We start from the raw sequence: 16,732 nt of genomic DNA on the forward strand, positions 1-16,732 counted from the left end.
TCCCACCACTTCAGTTAAGCTCTCCTTGAGAGCAGGGACAGTCTTTTGTCTTTCTTTTTATCCCCAGTGGTTAGCACAGTGTCAGGTACATAGTGCAGGTTCTTAATAAATGCTTGGGTAGTGGTGGCACATGCCAGTTGGTGCTGTTACCGTGCTTAGGACTTAGTTTCTGACCAGGAGGTGCTGTGGTGTGCTGGATTTTTTTAAGGTTCCTGTTCCCAGCTGTTTGTTTTACACGGGCACTTCTAGTCAGAGTCCTTGTACTTTGTCCTTTGTAAAGTACCCGGAGGGAGGTACAAGTGGAGCCATCCTGGAGCCCCTGAGTTAGGCCACTCTGTGTGCTCAGTGAGTACATCCCAGCACTTTATGCCTTGTGCCCCCCTGTGCTAAGCCTTTGCTTGGTGTTTGGAACTGTGGCTTTTTTGTGGAGGCTCTGAAATGAGTTTGCAATCTAATGGGAGTTGGGAATGGACTGTGACATACAGATGTGTAGGTATGATACCAGGTAGAATGTGAACAGTGTGAAGGACAGATGTAGATAAAGTGCTGTAAGAGATTTGTGGGGGGAGCAGTCAGTTTCACCTGGGGTGGGGAGGGGATGTGGATGAGGGAAGGCTTTATGAGAGAGCGTAGCTCCTGTGAACAGAGTTTAGAGGAGGAGGCGACTTTCAGTGTCACAATGGAGGACATTTTGGGCATAGGGATGACCTGTGCCCAGGAATGGAGGCCAGAGAGTACAGATTGACATCAGGGAACAGCTTGTAGTACAGTTTGGCTTTTACACAGAGAGCATAAAATGGTAATAAATAAACATTTATTAAGCACTTGCTGTGGTCAGATAATTGTGCTAAATGTCATTGATAGATCCAAAGAAAAGCAAAAGGCATCCATCCCTTGCCCTCCAGGGGTTCACAGTCTGATGGAGGGGACAACATGCAAATAACTATGTGTCTACAAGCCACATACAGGATAAATAGGAAATAATCAACAAGGGAAGGCACTGGAATTAAGAGGGACTGGGAAAGGCTTCTTATACAAGTTGGGATTTTAGCAGGAACTTGAAGGAATCCAGGGAAGCCAGGAGGCTAAGTTAAGGAGGGAGAGTGTTCTGTGCTTGAGGAGCAGCCAGTGAAAATGCCCAGAGCCAAAAGATGGAGTGTCTTGTTTGAAGGCTAGCAAGGAGGCTGTGTCAATATGAGATGTAACAAAACTGTAAAGTAGGGGGTCTGTTATGAAGGGCTTTTAATGCTAAACAGGATTTTATATTTGATGCTGGGGCTGATAGGGAGCCTCTAGAGTTTCTTGAGTAGGGGGAGCAGGGTGTTTATGACATGGTCAGACCTGTGTTTTAGGCAAATCACTTTGCTGAGTGGAAGATAGATTGCAGTGGGGAGAGACATGTGAGTGGGTAGACCTGTGAACAGGCCACTGCAGTAGGTCAAGTGGGAGGTGATGAGGGCCAGAATTGGGGTCACCACTGAGAAAGGTGAGATAGGCATTGAAAGGTAGGTTGGGCCAGATTATAGATATTCTTCAATGCCAACTTAAGACATCTATATTTTATCTTTTGGGTGGTAGGCAGCCCCAGAAAGTTTTTGAGCAGAGGTCTGATTTGTGCATTAAGAAGATTATTTGGGCTGCTAGGGAAAGCTTCTAGGCTAAGGAGATGAGTTAGGTAGGAGAGCATGATAATAGTCTAGGAGAAAGGTAATGAGGTGCTGAATTAGAGTGGTCAAGGTTAACTCAAGATTTGGTGTTTGATTGGATGCAGTAAGGTGGGGAAAGGGGAAGAGTCAAAGATGAGGACAAACTTGGGGCCCTGGAAGAAACAGGAAAACTAGAAGGAAAGAAATATTTTTCAGGAGATGAGTTCAGTTTTAGACATAATGAGTTCAGGGTAGTAGTGGGACACCCAGGTGGAGAAGTCCACAGTAATGCTTACTTAACTGTATTGAATTGGATGGACTTAGAAACATGGGATTGTATCTCAGAGCCGTGTGTGTGTGTGTGTGTTCTACAGAGAGGGAATAATTGAAACTATGAGAATAAATTATATTACTTAAGGGAAAGAGAAGGAAAAAAGGTGAAGGACAGAGCCTTGAAACTATGAGAATAAATGATATCACAGAAACAGGGAATAAAAGAGGAGAGAGCCTTGAGGAATGCCTAGATTTAATCAGTCAGCTAGCATTTCTTAAGTGCCTACTATGTGCCAGGCACAGTGGATACAAAAAAAGGGTGAAAAACCAAACACAACAAAACAGTCCCTGCTCTCTAGGAGTTCACAGTTTAATGGGGGAGATAACATGTAAACAACTTTGTAGCCACAAGATAATCTCAGAGGGAAGGCAGGAAAGGCTTCTTGGTTTTGGGTGAGGGGAGAGAGTGATAAACCAGTGAAAGGAGCCTGAGAGATTTATCTGAAATATCAGAGGAGAATCAGAGTAGGCCCATACCATAAAAGCTAAAAGAGAAGAGACTAGTAAGAAGTGTGAACAGTCTCAAATACCATAGAAAGGTCAAGAAGTTAATGACTGAGGAAGAAGTCTTGGGACTTAACATTTAAGAAATAATTGATGACTTTAGAGGTTTAGTAAATGGGTGGGGACTAAAACCTGCTTATTTGCAGGAGTATAGGAAGGGGGATGGTGGGAGTGATGAAAAATGCAAAACAAGCTTTAAAAAATCAGCAACAATACATAATTGTGCTTGTGACCCAACAGCCAACAAGTCAAGAATTATATCTGACTTTTCTTCTTTCCCACCTTGACACTGCCTGTCTCCTGCACCCTTGTAGTCTGCCTAGTGCTAAATCATCCCTGTACATTCCGCCTCTGCAGTTTGTAGAAACCTGCTTCCAGGATGGCTTCCATCCTAAAGGATTCTCTGGCTTTGGCTGTTCCACCCACCAGTTCTTAATCCGTACAATTGTACTCTTGTCCCATATATTGTTCTCCATATTGTTTACTAGTGTATTAGGAGAAACTTGATCAGATGCCTTCCTGAAATTCTTCTACTCACTGCATTCACCTGATCTACCAATCTAGTGAAATTAATCTGTCAAAAAGAAAGGTAAATTATGTTATACCTGACGTAACTTTTTTGTGAACAAATGCTGGCTACTAGTAATCACTGCTTCTCATTTTAAAGGCTCATGAATCATACATTTAATAATCCATTCAGTATTTTGCTGGGGATTTATGTCAAGAATTATATAGTTTCTAAAATTGACCTTTTAGAAAATTAAGATATTTTTCTCATCTCTGGTCTTCTGGTGCCATCTAAATTCTCTGTGACCCCTTGAAGGTCACTACTGATGGGGTTGGGATGGGGGCCCTAGAAAGGAAAAACTCTGGACTTTCCCACTTGGACAAATCTCTGACGGTCACCCGAGGCTATAATCCCATCAACTGGCCTTTCATTGTGGCTACATCCAATCTCCCCTCCATTGCCTACCTCCCTATGGCCCCTGGCCATTTCCCACACTTAATCCTAGCTAGGCCCACCAGATCTCCTTAGGCCCCTCCTCCAGTCACCGCCTAACTACTTGGCCACTCCTAGATCCCTCCCACAGGCTTTCTGTATATAAGGTCCATCTTGTCTCCATTAAGATGCTCTGGTTCTTATAATCTAGCCACTGCTCAGATTCCTAAAATCTAGCCAATAGCTTACTAATGTTCAGACTCCTTAAGAGTCTGCCCAGTATGATGTTGATGTTCTACTAAACCTTGTCTTTGGCTGAAAGAAAGCTTGGGTCTAATTCTTTTGGGCAGGACCCTCGTGTTGTGATTTTGGGGTCCCAGGACCCCTGAACCCCTAAACTGCATCAACTTTAATGGTTTTTAGCATATTGAGGTATAATTCATCTAGGCTATCATGTATATTTCTTTTTCTTTTTTTTCCTACCTTCCTTCCCCTCTTAGAGATATGGCTATCATTAGATGCAAATAGATATCTATCTATATCTATATCTATATCTATATCTATAAAATTATTCTATACATTCTTCTAATTTATTCTTTCTCTGGATGCAGATAGTCCTTTAATTTTATGTATTTGTGTTTTTATAATAGTCAAAAGGGCTTAGTTACTCAAAGTTGTTTTTAAAACAATATTGCTGTTACTGTACACAATGTTCTCTTGGTTCCATTTATTTTCACTCTTCATCATTTCATGCAAAACCATTCTTCTATTCACGGGTATCCCCGTAATTTTCTGTTCTTTGCCACCACAAAGGGAGCTGCTATAAACATCCCATTCATGTTCAAAATTATAACTACTATTTGTAAATTCCCCCCCATCTTATTTTTATTCATTATTTTCTTTTTCAGCCTCTCTTTTCTTTCATCCCTATTATCCTCCCTGCTTGACCCGCTCCTCTTATGGAAATGTTTGTTTTGTTCCCTGAGTTGAAAATAAAATAAATTTATCTACAGGTTGGAGACTTGAACTCAGGTTCGAAGAGCTTTTGATTGTTCTTCATCTAAGGCTTTAGTTTCTTCTTTTGTCTCTCCCAGTTTAAAGGCCACTCTTCTTTTCTGGAGAAAAGTTACTTCACTACCCTGCAATCTGTTAAGAGTGTGCTCTCTGTTTCAAGTAATGGTGCTCTCTTTTCTTACTTCCTCCAAAGCTTTGAGGGGGAAAAAAAAAGGCATGCAAAAAACCTGTATCCTTTTCTGTTATCCTAAAGTGTTGCCTAAGCATCAGCTCATTTTGGGTTTTAGCCTCACTTTAGTCTGTGCTAAACTTATGTATTTGTTCTATAGCTTTATGTTCCTCCTATCTTTTGCGTATCCTGTTAAAATCACCTGTCTCTTTAGCCATCATCCCATATTTCTGGTTATTGGCATGAGTTGTGTTTGTCAGAACAAGCTGTCCCTCTTTTTTTTTTCAATATTTATTTTAAAAATTTTATTCTGATTCAAACATTAAAAAAATCAATAATTTCCAGACAGAGCAGAACCTGAGGATTATATATAAAATTACAAATCTGCATCTCATACGGTTTTCATTTATTTTTATTTTTAATATATTTTATTATATTAAGTATTTCCCAATTATATTTAAAAATTTTTAATATTCATTTTTAAACAATTTTTGAGTTCCAAATTCTCTTCCTCCCTCTTGCCTCTCTTCCCACTGCCTGAGAAGGCAAAAATTGTTGGGAAAACCAGAAAGCAGTTTGGCAGAAATTAAACATAGACCAGCATCTCACACTATGTACCAAGATGTCATCAAAGTGCATAAATGATTTAGACATAAGGGGTAATATATCAGTAAATTGAGGAGAGGGGTATGGAAAAATTTGCCTGTCAGATCTATATAGATAAGGGAAGAGTTTATGACCAAACAAGAGATAGAGAGGATCATGAGTGGTAAATTGGATAATTTTGATTACATAAAATAAAAAAAAAACTTTTGCACAAACAAAACTAATGAAGCCAAAATTAGAAGGAAAGCAGGAAACTAGGGAAAACAATTTACACCAAGTTTCTTTGATAAAGGCCTCATTTTTCAAATGTATAAGCATCGGGGCAGCTAGGTGGCACAGTGGTTAGAGTACCAGCCCTGTAGTTCGGGGGACCTGAGTTCAAATCTGACCCCAGACACATAACACTTACTAGCTGTGTGACTGTGGGCAAGTCACTTAATACCAATTGCCTGACCAAAAAGAATAAATAAATATATAAGGAGCTGATCTAAATTTATAAAAATACAAGCCATTCCCCAATTGATAAACAAAGGATAAAAAAGGATAGTCACAGGCCATTTTCAGAAGAAAAAATCAAAACTATCAATAACCACAAGAAAAATTGCTCTAAATCACCATTGATTAGAGAAATGCAAATTAAAGCTACTCTGAAATACTACCTCATACTTATTAAATTAACTAACATGACAGAAAAGGAAAATGACAAATGCTGGAGGGGATGGGGAAAAATAGGTACACTAGTGCACTGTTGGTGGAACTGTGAACTGGTCAAACCATTCTGAAGAATGATTTGTACTTATGCACAAAGGGCTATAAAACTTCATACCCTTTGACCCAACAAGTGAACTACTAGGTCTGTATGCCAAAGAGATCAAAGAAAAGGGCAAAGGACCTATTTGTACAAAAATACTTATAGCAGCTCTTTTTGCAGTAGCGAAGAATTGGAAATTGAGAGTAATCTTTATATATTATATATTATATGTAATGGCATATCATTATTAATATTATTATCATATTATTAGTCCTTTCCTCTCTCTGGGCCTCAGTTTTCTCATCTGTAAAATTAGGCAGTAGATTTATATACTCTCTAGCGTCCCACCTAGCCCCAAATATTGGGGCACTAAGATCTGCAGTTGAGTTTACCTTCTTGAAGGAGATAGAGAAATATTTGGATGAAGGCCTTCACAGGGGAGACCTCACTGATTAGGGAGATAAGATCTGCCTATGTAAAGAATTCTCTGGCTGGGCTGGATTTTGGGCTTTAGGGTTTGTCTTGCTGGCCAGGTCTAGGCTCTGGCTTTTATGATCTAGGCTGAAGTTCTGAGCTTGGTTCTGGGTCTTGGGCTGGATTTTGGGACCTTGTCTGGGTTCTAGACTTATAGGCATTAGGTTGGGTTCTGGGATTCGGGTTGGACCCTAGGTAGGCACTTGTTTAGGGGCTGGGTTCTGAGCCCAGGATTGGGGCTGTATCTAGGCTTTAGGCTTTGAACTAAGGCAAGGCTCTAGGCTTTGGCCCCTGGGCCAAAACAGGGCTAGGCTAGATGGAGACAGGGATCCCCATAACTACAAGGAGCCAGGGAGCAGAGTCTTACAAGGAAAGGTTGAGATAGTGCTTTGGGGGAAATTAGAACCCACCCACGTCAGAAAGGATGTCTTATCCTTGAAAGGGGACTTAATGAATGCATTGTTTTGCCGTGTTGCCTCCCTGGGGGCGGGAAGGAAGGCGCATGTGTCAGTTTGAGGCTCCTCGAGCATGCCCAGGTGTGTTGAGAGCCGAGACTCAGTCTGGGGCTTTTCCTCCGACGTCCGTCAGAGGGCTGAATTGAGGCAGCTTTGGGGAACTGCGGGCGCACGTGTTTACTTTCGTTTTCCCTGAAAGGGGAGGAGAGGAGAGACGGTGCCGGCTGCCCAAGGGGAAGATTATAGGAAGTGCTTCAGCATGTAGTAGGGACAAAGATGGGGTAAGTTTGGGGAGCATGGGTATCTGTGTGCCTGTCAGCGTGTATCCCTCTTGGCTCGCTTGCGCCTGTCTGTCCTTGTATGTCTTCTTGTTTATGCGTGTTTCTTTGTATGTCTCACGCTGTGCGTTTGTGTATAGGAATGTAGCTGATAGTGCCCCTCAGGGTGTTCTTTAGCTTGGTTCCATGTATTGAGACATCCGGGAATAATTAAGCAAAGTCTCCCCACACCTTTGGCTGGAATGCTCAGCTTAAAATTTGCCAATGGAAGAGCACCCCCAAGGGTTAATTTCTCCATGCTTCTTTTTAAAGGACCATCCTTTTGAATCAAGAGTGTTGTTATGGTGGCAATGGCCTGGGCAAATGTTGCTTTCCATATAAATAAGTGGAGAGACATTGGTGAATTAGGGCTGCTTCCCTTGAAAAGTGACTGCTTTTTTCCAGTACCTACTTCCTGGGGTGCAGGAGAGATGCTCTGGTACCTGGATGGCACTGTGGGATAGCACAGTTGGCTACTGACACACCCAGGGATGGGGAGTTGGGGGGGGTGCTTAGGGATAATGGTAGGGAAAGGGATACCTTGCAAGGTGTGGAATAACCCTCTATCTACCTAATCCCCTTGGAATTTGATTGTTCTGTTCAAGGTCAAAAATCCTTTAGCTTGAAGCTTCTTTTAAATAGACCACATTCTCCTCATCACCCCCCCCCTTTTTATTCAAGGGGAGATGGGAGAGAGAAAATGGATTTTTTTTTTCATTAAAAAAAATGTAAATTTTAGAAAGAAACAGACCAGTTCCTTCTGTAGGGAAACAGGAACATATTGTGAGGTGACTGGAGGAATCTTTTATCCTAAGATTGAAAGAGTAACCAGGGCCTCTACCAAAGGTGTCTGTCTGTCCATGTGCCTCCTGTGGACCAGGCCAGATTGAGGCTGATCTTTGAGTGTGGAAAGAAAGGGGAGGGAAGAAAATACCTTCCCCTTCCCAAATGGAGCTGGGTGGGATGTGGATGAGGTTCTGAGCATTCCCAGTTTCTAGCTCCAGAAGAGGTTCTGCTAAAGGAAGCTTGGTAGGTCACTCAGGAGAGGCCTAGGACCTTATTCTGTCAGTGTGTTAAAAAAAAAAAAAGGTTGGATTTGGTTGAATTGGGGCAGCTAGGGAAAGCCTGGAACTCAGGCCCATAGATCATTCATCTCTCTGGAAGGTACCTTTGAGGCCACCTAGTCTAATACTTCATTTTTTACAGTTGGAGAGCTGAAGACAGGGGAACTAAAGGCGTGAAGAAGAGATTTGGGGTTTCTGAAAGTGTTCCCCTCCTCGCTTTTGTCGAGGAACAGAATCCAGCCAGGAGGCATCTGTTCAGTGAGACAAGTGCCCCTGTGCCAAGGTCCCAGTGACAGGTCCCAGGCCAAACTGTTTTCAGTGACTGGACACTTCTGACTGGACCCTGACCCTTTAGGAAAGGTAGGAGGAGGAGAAAACAGAAAAGAAAATCATACGGCCCCAGTAACATATCACAGACCCACCTTTATTAGGACAGGTCTCTCTTGTAGTAAGCAGGTACGTCACAGCTGGGCTTTGCTGTATGGTGAGGAAGTGAGAAAGGATGTGGTAGGAGGAGGGCCATTGACAATCAGCAGATTGTAGTGACTAACCCAGAGGGGCCAGAAAGGGAGTGGAACAGTCAAAGTTGGGATTTGAGGTGTTTACAGAACTTTGGAAACTGAGCAAGGCCACTGACGGGATTCTTCAGGGCCCGGGGGGCCACAGTGTGGGAAGTCATGAGCAGGTATGTCTCAGCTCTAAGGGATCCCTCAGGACCTGTGGGGATGAAAATGTTGGAGGCTGGCCTTCAAGGCTGGATTCTGTTTGTTTGTTTTTTGCTAGGCAGCACCCGGGGTCACACAGCTAGTAAGTGTCTGAGGTCGGATTTGAAATTGGGTCTTCCTGACACTAGGGCTGGTGCTCTATCCACTGTACCACCTAGCTGCCCCCTGGATTATGTTTTATCCTAGAAATTGCTGGTACCCATCTAGCCTGAAGTGGTAAGAGCCAGTTCTGTTTGGTTCGAAGCAGTTTGAAGAAAAGGCCCTTGGGAAAGGGTGGAGGGAAAAGGCTTTCCCCGACTCTCTAGCCCTGGTCATTCTAACCCCAGGGAAAGTGTGAGCCCTCTTGCCGGGCTGAAATAGAGTTTGAGGAAGTGGAGCCCAGCATCTTGGCCCGTCTTCTCGGAGGCAAGGCTAACTTGAAGCCTCGGTTTTGTTCTTTTGGTGATTTAGACATGACTTCAAGCTCAGACCCACCCTTCCTGGGCCTCAGGTTTGAGGTTTACCCTGCGTATAAAAGGCATTTTTCTTAAGTAACCAATTGGAACAGAATCTGGATGAGTCGAGGTAGGCAAGTTCAGTCTTGGGACCCTGTGTTCCCATGGGCCTGTGGAGACAGATGCTGGAAGCCTGTGGGTGGGTCTCAAACTTAGGTCTTTTCACTGTTAAGAATGAGGAGGAAGACCGTATGTGTTTCATAACATGGAGAAAGAGGAGTAAGCTCAGATGAGAACACTAGCTTGGCCCCAAAGAAGAGGTATGAGAGGGAACCACCCTCCCCCCCCCCACTGCCCTGCTTCTTTGCTGAGGTAGGAGACTAGGGGTGTGGAGCCCTCTGTTTAACTCAGAATTTTGACATAATGATTAGTTTTCCTCTTTTTTGTTCTTTGCTACAAGGGATTGATTATAGGATCATAGATTTAAAGCTGAAAGGGACCTGTGACTTGCCCAAGGCTATGCCGGTAGTAAGTGAGAGAGGCAGGATTTGAACTCAGGAACTCTGATTCCAAAGCCAATGATCTTTCTATCTTAGCAACAAACCAGTTGAAAATAAAAACCAGTCCTAAAAGGGATTGACAACAAATTATCCTACTCAGTTCTCTCCAAAACTAAAGACAAAGCCAGTTCTGACTTTGTTTTTCTTTAATCCAGATTTTATAATAGCAAAACTTCAAACCATGAAAGAGGAGTGCACCAGCTAGCCCCACCTTCCACCTGATCAGCTGTAGGTTGATACCCCCACCCCCCAAATTCAGCCTGTTCACATGCTTTTTTTTAAAGCAGTAGTACATAGTTCCTGTGGGCCTTCCTGTACCTGACACAAACCAAGGGGACCCACAGTGGTATGTTGGGTTCTCACTACCATTGCTGGGGAAATGGAAATTAAAGTAATGTAAAGACCAAAGCTACCTATAACATTTATTATTTTACAAAAGAGAAATGCAGAAATGGCAGGTATTCTAAGTTCATAAGGAACTAAGGGATTCTGAGTTCATAGTATCAAGAGATGGAAAAATGAAACATAAGAGCGTCATAGATTTAGAGATGTTCTACTCATACCTCCTCATTTTAAAGTTGAAAAAACAGAGACATGGAATGTCAGCTGGATAGTCCTGTCTTCCTCTACCTTAACGATAGTGGCAGCTGAGGCACCAGAGAGAGAGGATGTGCCCAAGGCAATGGAACTAGGATTTCAGTCTAGGTCTTCAAAACTCCAAATCCTAGGGTGGTCAGAATTTTTGTTCTGTTCTGTTCTGTTCATGTTTATGAGTTCTCCGGGGGAGAGCTTCCCACAGTTAATAAAACTGAGCTGACTTCATGATTCTTGGTAAACACAAATCTGAGAAAACCCCTGACAGGGTAGAGATTGGGGTGGGGAAAGTAGGTAAGGTCAAAACTAAGAAAATTATGATTCTTTGGAAGTAACCTCTTTCTAGTCAATCATATTCAGGCACAATCCACCCATGAGCACTTATTTATCTTTGGAAGTTCTATTTTATTTTTATTTCTGAATTCTCTCCTCTCCACCCCTCCTCCACCCATTGAGAAGGCAAGAAATACAATACCCATTGGCCATGAAGTTGGGCAAAATATTTCCAGATTGGCCATTGAACTAGCATTTATTTAGCACCTATTATATGCCAGACACTATATTAGGTTCTGGGGATATATAGACAAAGAATGAGATAATCTCTATTCTGAAGAAGTTTACATTTCCACTCTGGAAAGAAGAACAGTCTTGAGTATGTGCCTTAGATTACAGTCCACGGGGGCCAGTATCGCCCAAAGGGAATACTACCCCCAGTCTTGGAAGTCTGTCTTCACCCAAACCTTAATAGGATAAAATCAATTCAGGCCTGGGTTGGAGTTTGACCAAGATTCAATGCTATCTCATTATCAGAGATGTCCTTCTGAACAACTTTGGACAGAAGGCTGGCAGGGTGGAACTCTGAGTCTCCAAGACAGAGATTACCAAGAGAAATAATTTTTAACAATACACGTATTACATATATATGCATATACATATACACATATATGTGTATATTATATTATATTGTGTTATATTAGGCCATGACCAGTGTAGGAGTTACTTTTGCTTGACTATATTTGTTACAAGGGCTTTTGTTTTTTTTCTTTTTCAGTGGGGAGAGGGAAGAAATAGAAAAGGCAGATTGGGGTTAATTTTTAGAAATTAATTTTGTTTCATTTTATTTAAAATTTTTTCAAAAAGAAAAGAACTTGATCAGAAGACATCCCATCTTAATCCCAGAAATTCTCCCATACCCACACCCATATCCTCTAGCCCAGTTATGCTGTAGCTCACCAGGTAGTAAATAGAAGAGCAGAAGCTCTGCAGGGCAGGACTTCTGGAAATAAGCTGATGAAATGGACCCTCACTTTGAGGACCAGCAACATTCCTAGCTGGAGTCTGGGACAGACCTATAGCGGCTGCAGGATGCTAGGTAGACAGTTAGATGGTATGTCATAGGCTGCATCTGAAGGATCCTTGTGTGGGATATATGGGGTATGTCCAGGGAAGCAGGGGATGGGAGGATGTGGACTGTGTGCATGGATTTACCATGGGGAGGGGCAGCAGCATGGAAGGTGAGAGGGAGATCTGGTGGGGTGGCTAGGATTGGCCAGAGCTAGCAAGCTCTCACCACTCAGCACAGCTTCAGGGATAGAGTAGGAGATCTGGTTGGAAGGTTGCATGGCAGGAAGATCTCATGAAGGAGAATGAAGTCAAGTCAGCAAGAATTGAAGAACTTACTCCATGCAAAACCACTGGTATGCCATAAGCCTGCAGAGACAGACCAGAGCCAGACTGTAGAGGACCAAACGAGTTTGTATTTTATCTTAGACACAAGAGGGAGCCACTGAAGGTTTTAGGGTAGAGGACGCAACATGGTCAGAAAGATTATTTTGGCAGCTCTGCTGAGGATGATTGGACAGGGGAAAGACTGGAGGCAAGGAGACAAGTTAGGAGGCTATTGCAATAATTCAGGCAAGAGGTTGTGAGGGCTTCCACCAACGTGGTTCTGGTGTGAAGAGGAAGAAGGGAACAGGTGCAGGAGGTGCTGTGGAGGTAGCATTGACGAGATTTTTCAACTGATTCGATATGGGAGAGAGAGACTGAGGGGTGAAGGATGATTGTAAAATTGTGCTCGTAGGTGCCTGGGAGGATGGTGATACCCCTAACAAAGATATTGGGGGTTGAGGGGAAGATGATGAGTTCTGCTTTGGACATGTTGAGTTTGAGATGATTATGGGGAGGTGTGGTAGGCCTGCTATGTCACTAAGTTAATTAGAGGTCAGGGGTAACTGAGAGTTGTTCAGTCTGTCACCAGTCAATGTCTTGTTTGACAGGATAGATGTAGGAAGTATGCATGTGTCTGAGGTCTAGAATACAGATAATGAGTAGTCCAGGAAGTAGATAATGAGGTAGGGCAGTAGTATAGATAGTCCAGTGGGTAAGTATATCTTTGTGACCCAGTGCAAAGCCCGTTCAAACTAATAATGCCTTCAGATTCTGTTTGTAACTGCACCGAGGAGAGAGATAAGGGTAGTGGCTTACTGGGGCCTGCTCATGAGTAATTGCTAGGTACGTTGTCCTTGGGCTGGGGGTAAAACTGCCAGAGACAGTGTTTCTGAGGCTAGGGAGAAATTGGGGTCCAAGCACAAGCACCCCATCAATGATGTGTGGGACTAGAGTTCAAGAGACACACTCGGAGCTGGAAATGTAGGGGTGGCTAGGTGCCACAGTGGATAGAGTGCTGGGCCTAGAATTGCGAAGACCCAAATTCAAATCCAGCCTTGGACACTTTCTAGCTGGATGACCCCGGGCTAGTTGTTGTACCTGTTTACCTCAGTTTCCTCAACTGTAAAAAAGGGTTAATAATAGCACCTACCTCCTAAGGGTTGTTCTGAAGATCAAATGAGCTAATAATTGTAAAGCACTTAGCACAGTGCCTATATAAATGTTAGTGTGCTTTGTAATGTTAGCTGCTATCATTATTATTATAATAGTTGAACCTACAGGAGGTAGATTTACAGTTACACCTCTTATAAGCATGATTATCTTGCAGAGGAATCTTCTAGGAAGGAGGAGAATTAGGAGAAAGCAATGTCACGAAAACCCAGAGAAAGGGGACGATTTCTAGGAGTGAGGGAACTCACATAGTATCAAATGCTGCAGAGAGGTCAAGAGTAAGATGGACTGAGAAACTGGTTTGTGGATTTGGCCACTGAAAGATGATTGGTAACATTGGAGAGAACCATCTAATAATTGCCAAGTCTAAAAGCTGGTTTCTGAGTTAGGAGGCCATAAGCAAAGATTGCAAAGGCTTGAGAAATGAATGAGAGGTGAGAAAAAAGAGGCCAACAGGTAGAGACAGTTGGGCCAGGAAAGGGTTGGGAAGAGTATCTAGAATAGGATGTATGTTTTAAGGCTTTAAAGGAGTGTATCTAGAGGTTATGCATCAAGTGGGAGGGTAAAAGAGGTTATATTAACAGAGTAAACATGTGGAGAAAGTTGTGTTTCAAAGGTTGTGGGCATAAATATCAATCACTTCCTGCAAACTGATAGAAAGGTGTTGAATTTTTAGATTTTTAACGAATGCGTTCAAAACCTATTGAAATGCTGAAGATTGTTAAACAGATTATGTTCCCAGGTTTTCTAAGTGTGCACGTATGAGAGTTTTTCTAGGGGACACAGATACTGTTTTCTGAAATAAAAGCTGACTTTAAATGTCTTCATGCTGCCATTAATGAATGTCTCATGGTACAACATTGACTTTGGAGGGGAGTTCATCATTAATGATAGTGTATATAAATCCATCTTTCAAATAAGCTTCGTGATACTTAGAAATTTCTTTTGGCTGACCTTGTGGGAGTTGATTAGATCATCCTTGTGGCTGATAAGAGGCTGGTAAGATGTGTCAGCTCTGCTGTGTTCTCTTTTGTCAGCTTGTGCTCACATTATTAGTATGATCTTCCATTGGATGAATGAATGGGATGAATGAGCATGCCACAGTAAGCCTCTGTGCACTGTGTGCATGCCTGCTCTTTCCTTAGGATGCCCTGCAGACTCTACATGGCCGGTGGTTGTGTGTGTGTGTGTGTGTGTGTGTGTTGTGTGTGTGTGTGTGTGTGTGTGTGTGTGTATGAGAGAGAGCCTAATGCTGATGTCAGCATCAGCACATATAGTCAATATTAGTAAAGCTTAATTCATTTCTTGTTTTTAGAATGAAAATAAGTGTTAACAAGTTTTACTTTTTCATCCCATGACCTGATGGATTGATTGATTGCCCACTTTGGAGACCATTCTCTAAGGCCTTTAGCAAGTACATCCTCTCGCTGCACTCTTTTCCTTGTTGATTAAGTCTACCTGTGTAGCTTTTGTAGTCACTTTTTATGCAGAAAATTCCCTAATCTATTGAGTTACATCCTCTCCTCTCCTCTATTCTTAGCGCTTGTCCCTGGTCCTGGTTCTAGCTCCATCAGCAACCTCAAATCCAACATTCCTCAAAGTGAACTCATCTTCCCCCTGACTTGTCTGTCTCTGTTAATGGTCACTTTGTCTCCTAATCTTGGAATCACATTCTCACTTAACAACCCTCCCCCCATCCAGTCTGTTGCCAAGTCCTGTCAATTCTATCTCCACATTATCTTAGGAAACATGTCCCTTCTCTTCTCATATTGCCACCCCCTGGTTCAGGGCCTCATAACCTCTCCCCTGGGCTATTACACTAGCCTCCTAATTGGTCTCCCCGACTTCATCCTCCCTCCTTTCCAGATGACTTGCCCTGCATGTCACTTGCCCAAATCATTTTCCTAACATAATCAGAGGCTCCTGATTGTTAAAGTACAAATTTCTTATTTTGGTTTTCAAAATTCCTCATGGTTTGGCGCAGCCCAGCCAAACTGTCCATTTTCATTCTAGGGAAAAGGGAAGCAAAGGGGATAAACATTCATTAAACACCTATTAGCTGCCAGGCCACCCAGAAGCAGTTAGGGGGCCCAGTGGCTAGAGCACTGGACCTGGACTCAGGAGACCTGAGTTGAACCCCAACCTTGGATGCATACTAGCTGTGTAACCCCACACAATTCCAAAAGACTCATGTTGGAAAATGCTCTCCACATCCAGAGAAAGAACTAGGGAGTCTGAACACAGACCAAAGCATACTGTTTTCACTTTTTTTTTCTTTCTCATGGTTTTCCGCCTTTTATTCTGTTTCTTTCACAACATGACTAATGTGGAAATATATTTAACATGATTGCACATGTATAATCTATATCAGATTGCTTGCAGTCCTGGGGAGAGGGGAGGGAGGGAGAATAATTTGGAACTCAATCTCATAAAAATGAATGTTGAAAAAAATTAAATTTTAAATTAAGCTTGCCCAGGGTCATACAGCTAGTAAGTGTTATGTGTCTGAGGCTGGATTTGAACTCAGGTCCTCCTGAATCCAGGGCTGGTGCGCTATGCACTGTGCCACCTAGCTGCCCCTCAACCCTGTATTTTTTTGAAAGATATAATGTACATATCATAACTTGGGGGGAGGGGGCATGCTCTGAAGAGGCCTCCTGAATGCATCTCTAGGGGTTCCTTCCAACCTGGAAGCCTTCCTGAGTCCTAGCTCCCAGCTGAACAGTATCTTCTAAAGATTTCTTAGAGCATTTGACCTGAGTATCCGTTTTGCTCTAATCACATTGTTCCTTGCATCAGTTATTTGTGTTCTTGTCTTTCCTTCCTTAGACTCTTACATTATTTGACAGCTGGATAAAATGCTTTCTTCAGCCCTCATATTTGGGGGAACCCCACCTCCAACTCTCCTTTCATTAATGAGACTCAAGAGGCTAAATATTTTATTCTGGACTTAACCCTCCCGGTTCAGTGCTTTCTCTTTTTCTCTGGACTAAATATAGCGCTCACCCCTCCCTCTGTGGGAGGATCAGACCCAGGCCCTGCCTTCGGGGAACTCACAGTCTGTAGGAGACAGTGGAGCAATTTGTGGCAGGTATTAGATTAGTGGTATTTGGTATAAAGGCTGTTGGAAAGCAGAGAAAATAGAAGTTTCTGTGGTCAGAAATGGTGGAATGAATGGATGGAATAGGCATAGCTGGTTACTGCACTGTGGGTATACTTGCTGCCTAATAAGTCTTGTGGGCCCCAATACTGTAGGTATTCTCTGTACTGGGTATCTTTGGGTCATGATCAGATGATTGGGGGAGAAC

The 16,732-nt window shown here is 42.8% G+C and overlaps 1 protein-coding gene across 7 annotated transcripts in view; it reads left to right on the top strand.

Annotated features, from left to right (window-relative positions):
* Positions 1-16,732, top strand: part of SHISA5 (shisa family member 5) — a 60,010-nt gene that overhangs the window by 26,122 nt on the left and 17,156 nt on the right. For 5 of the 7 annotated variants that reach the window (XM_078152468.1, XM_020999232.2, XM_078152466.1 and 2 more), the window contains exon 4: positions 7,092-7,173. The exons of the other annotated variants lie outside the window; for them this stretch is intronic. In XM_078152468.1, the coding sequence (XP_078008594.1) occupies positions 7,092-7,173 (82 nt within the window). The remainder of the gene's footprint in view (positions 1-7,091; positions 7,174-16,732) is intronic. 7 annotated transcript variants of the gene reach the window in all.

This window comes from Phascolarctos cinereus, unplaced genomic scaffold (genome assembly GCF_003287225.1).
Source record: "Phascolarctos cinereus isolate Bilbo 61053 unplaced genomic scaffold, phaCin_HiC Scaffold_4;HRSCAF=312, whole genome shotgun sequence".
Taxonomy (NCBI): domain Eukaryota; kingdom Metazoa; phylum Chordata; class Mammalia; order Diprotodontia; family Phascolarctidae; genus Phascolarctos; species Phascolarctos cinereus.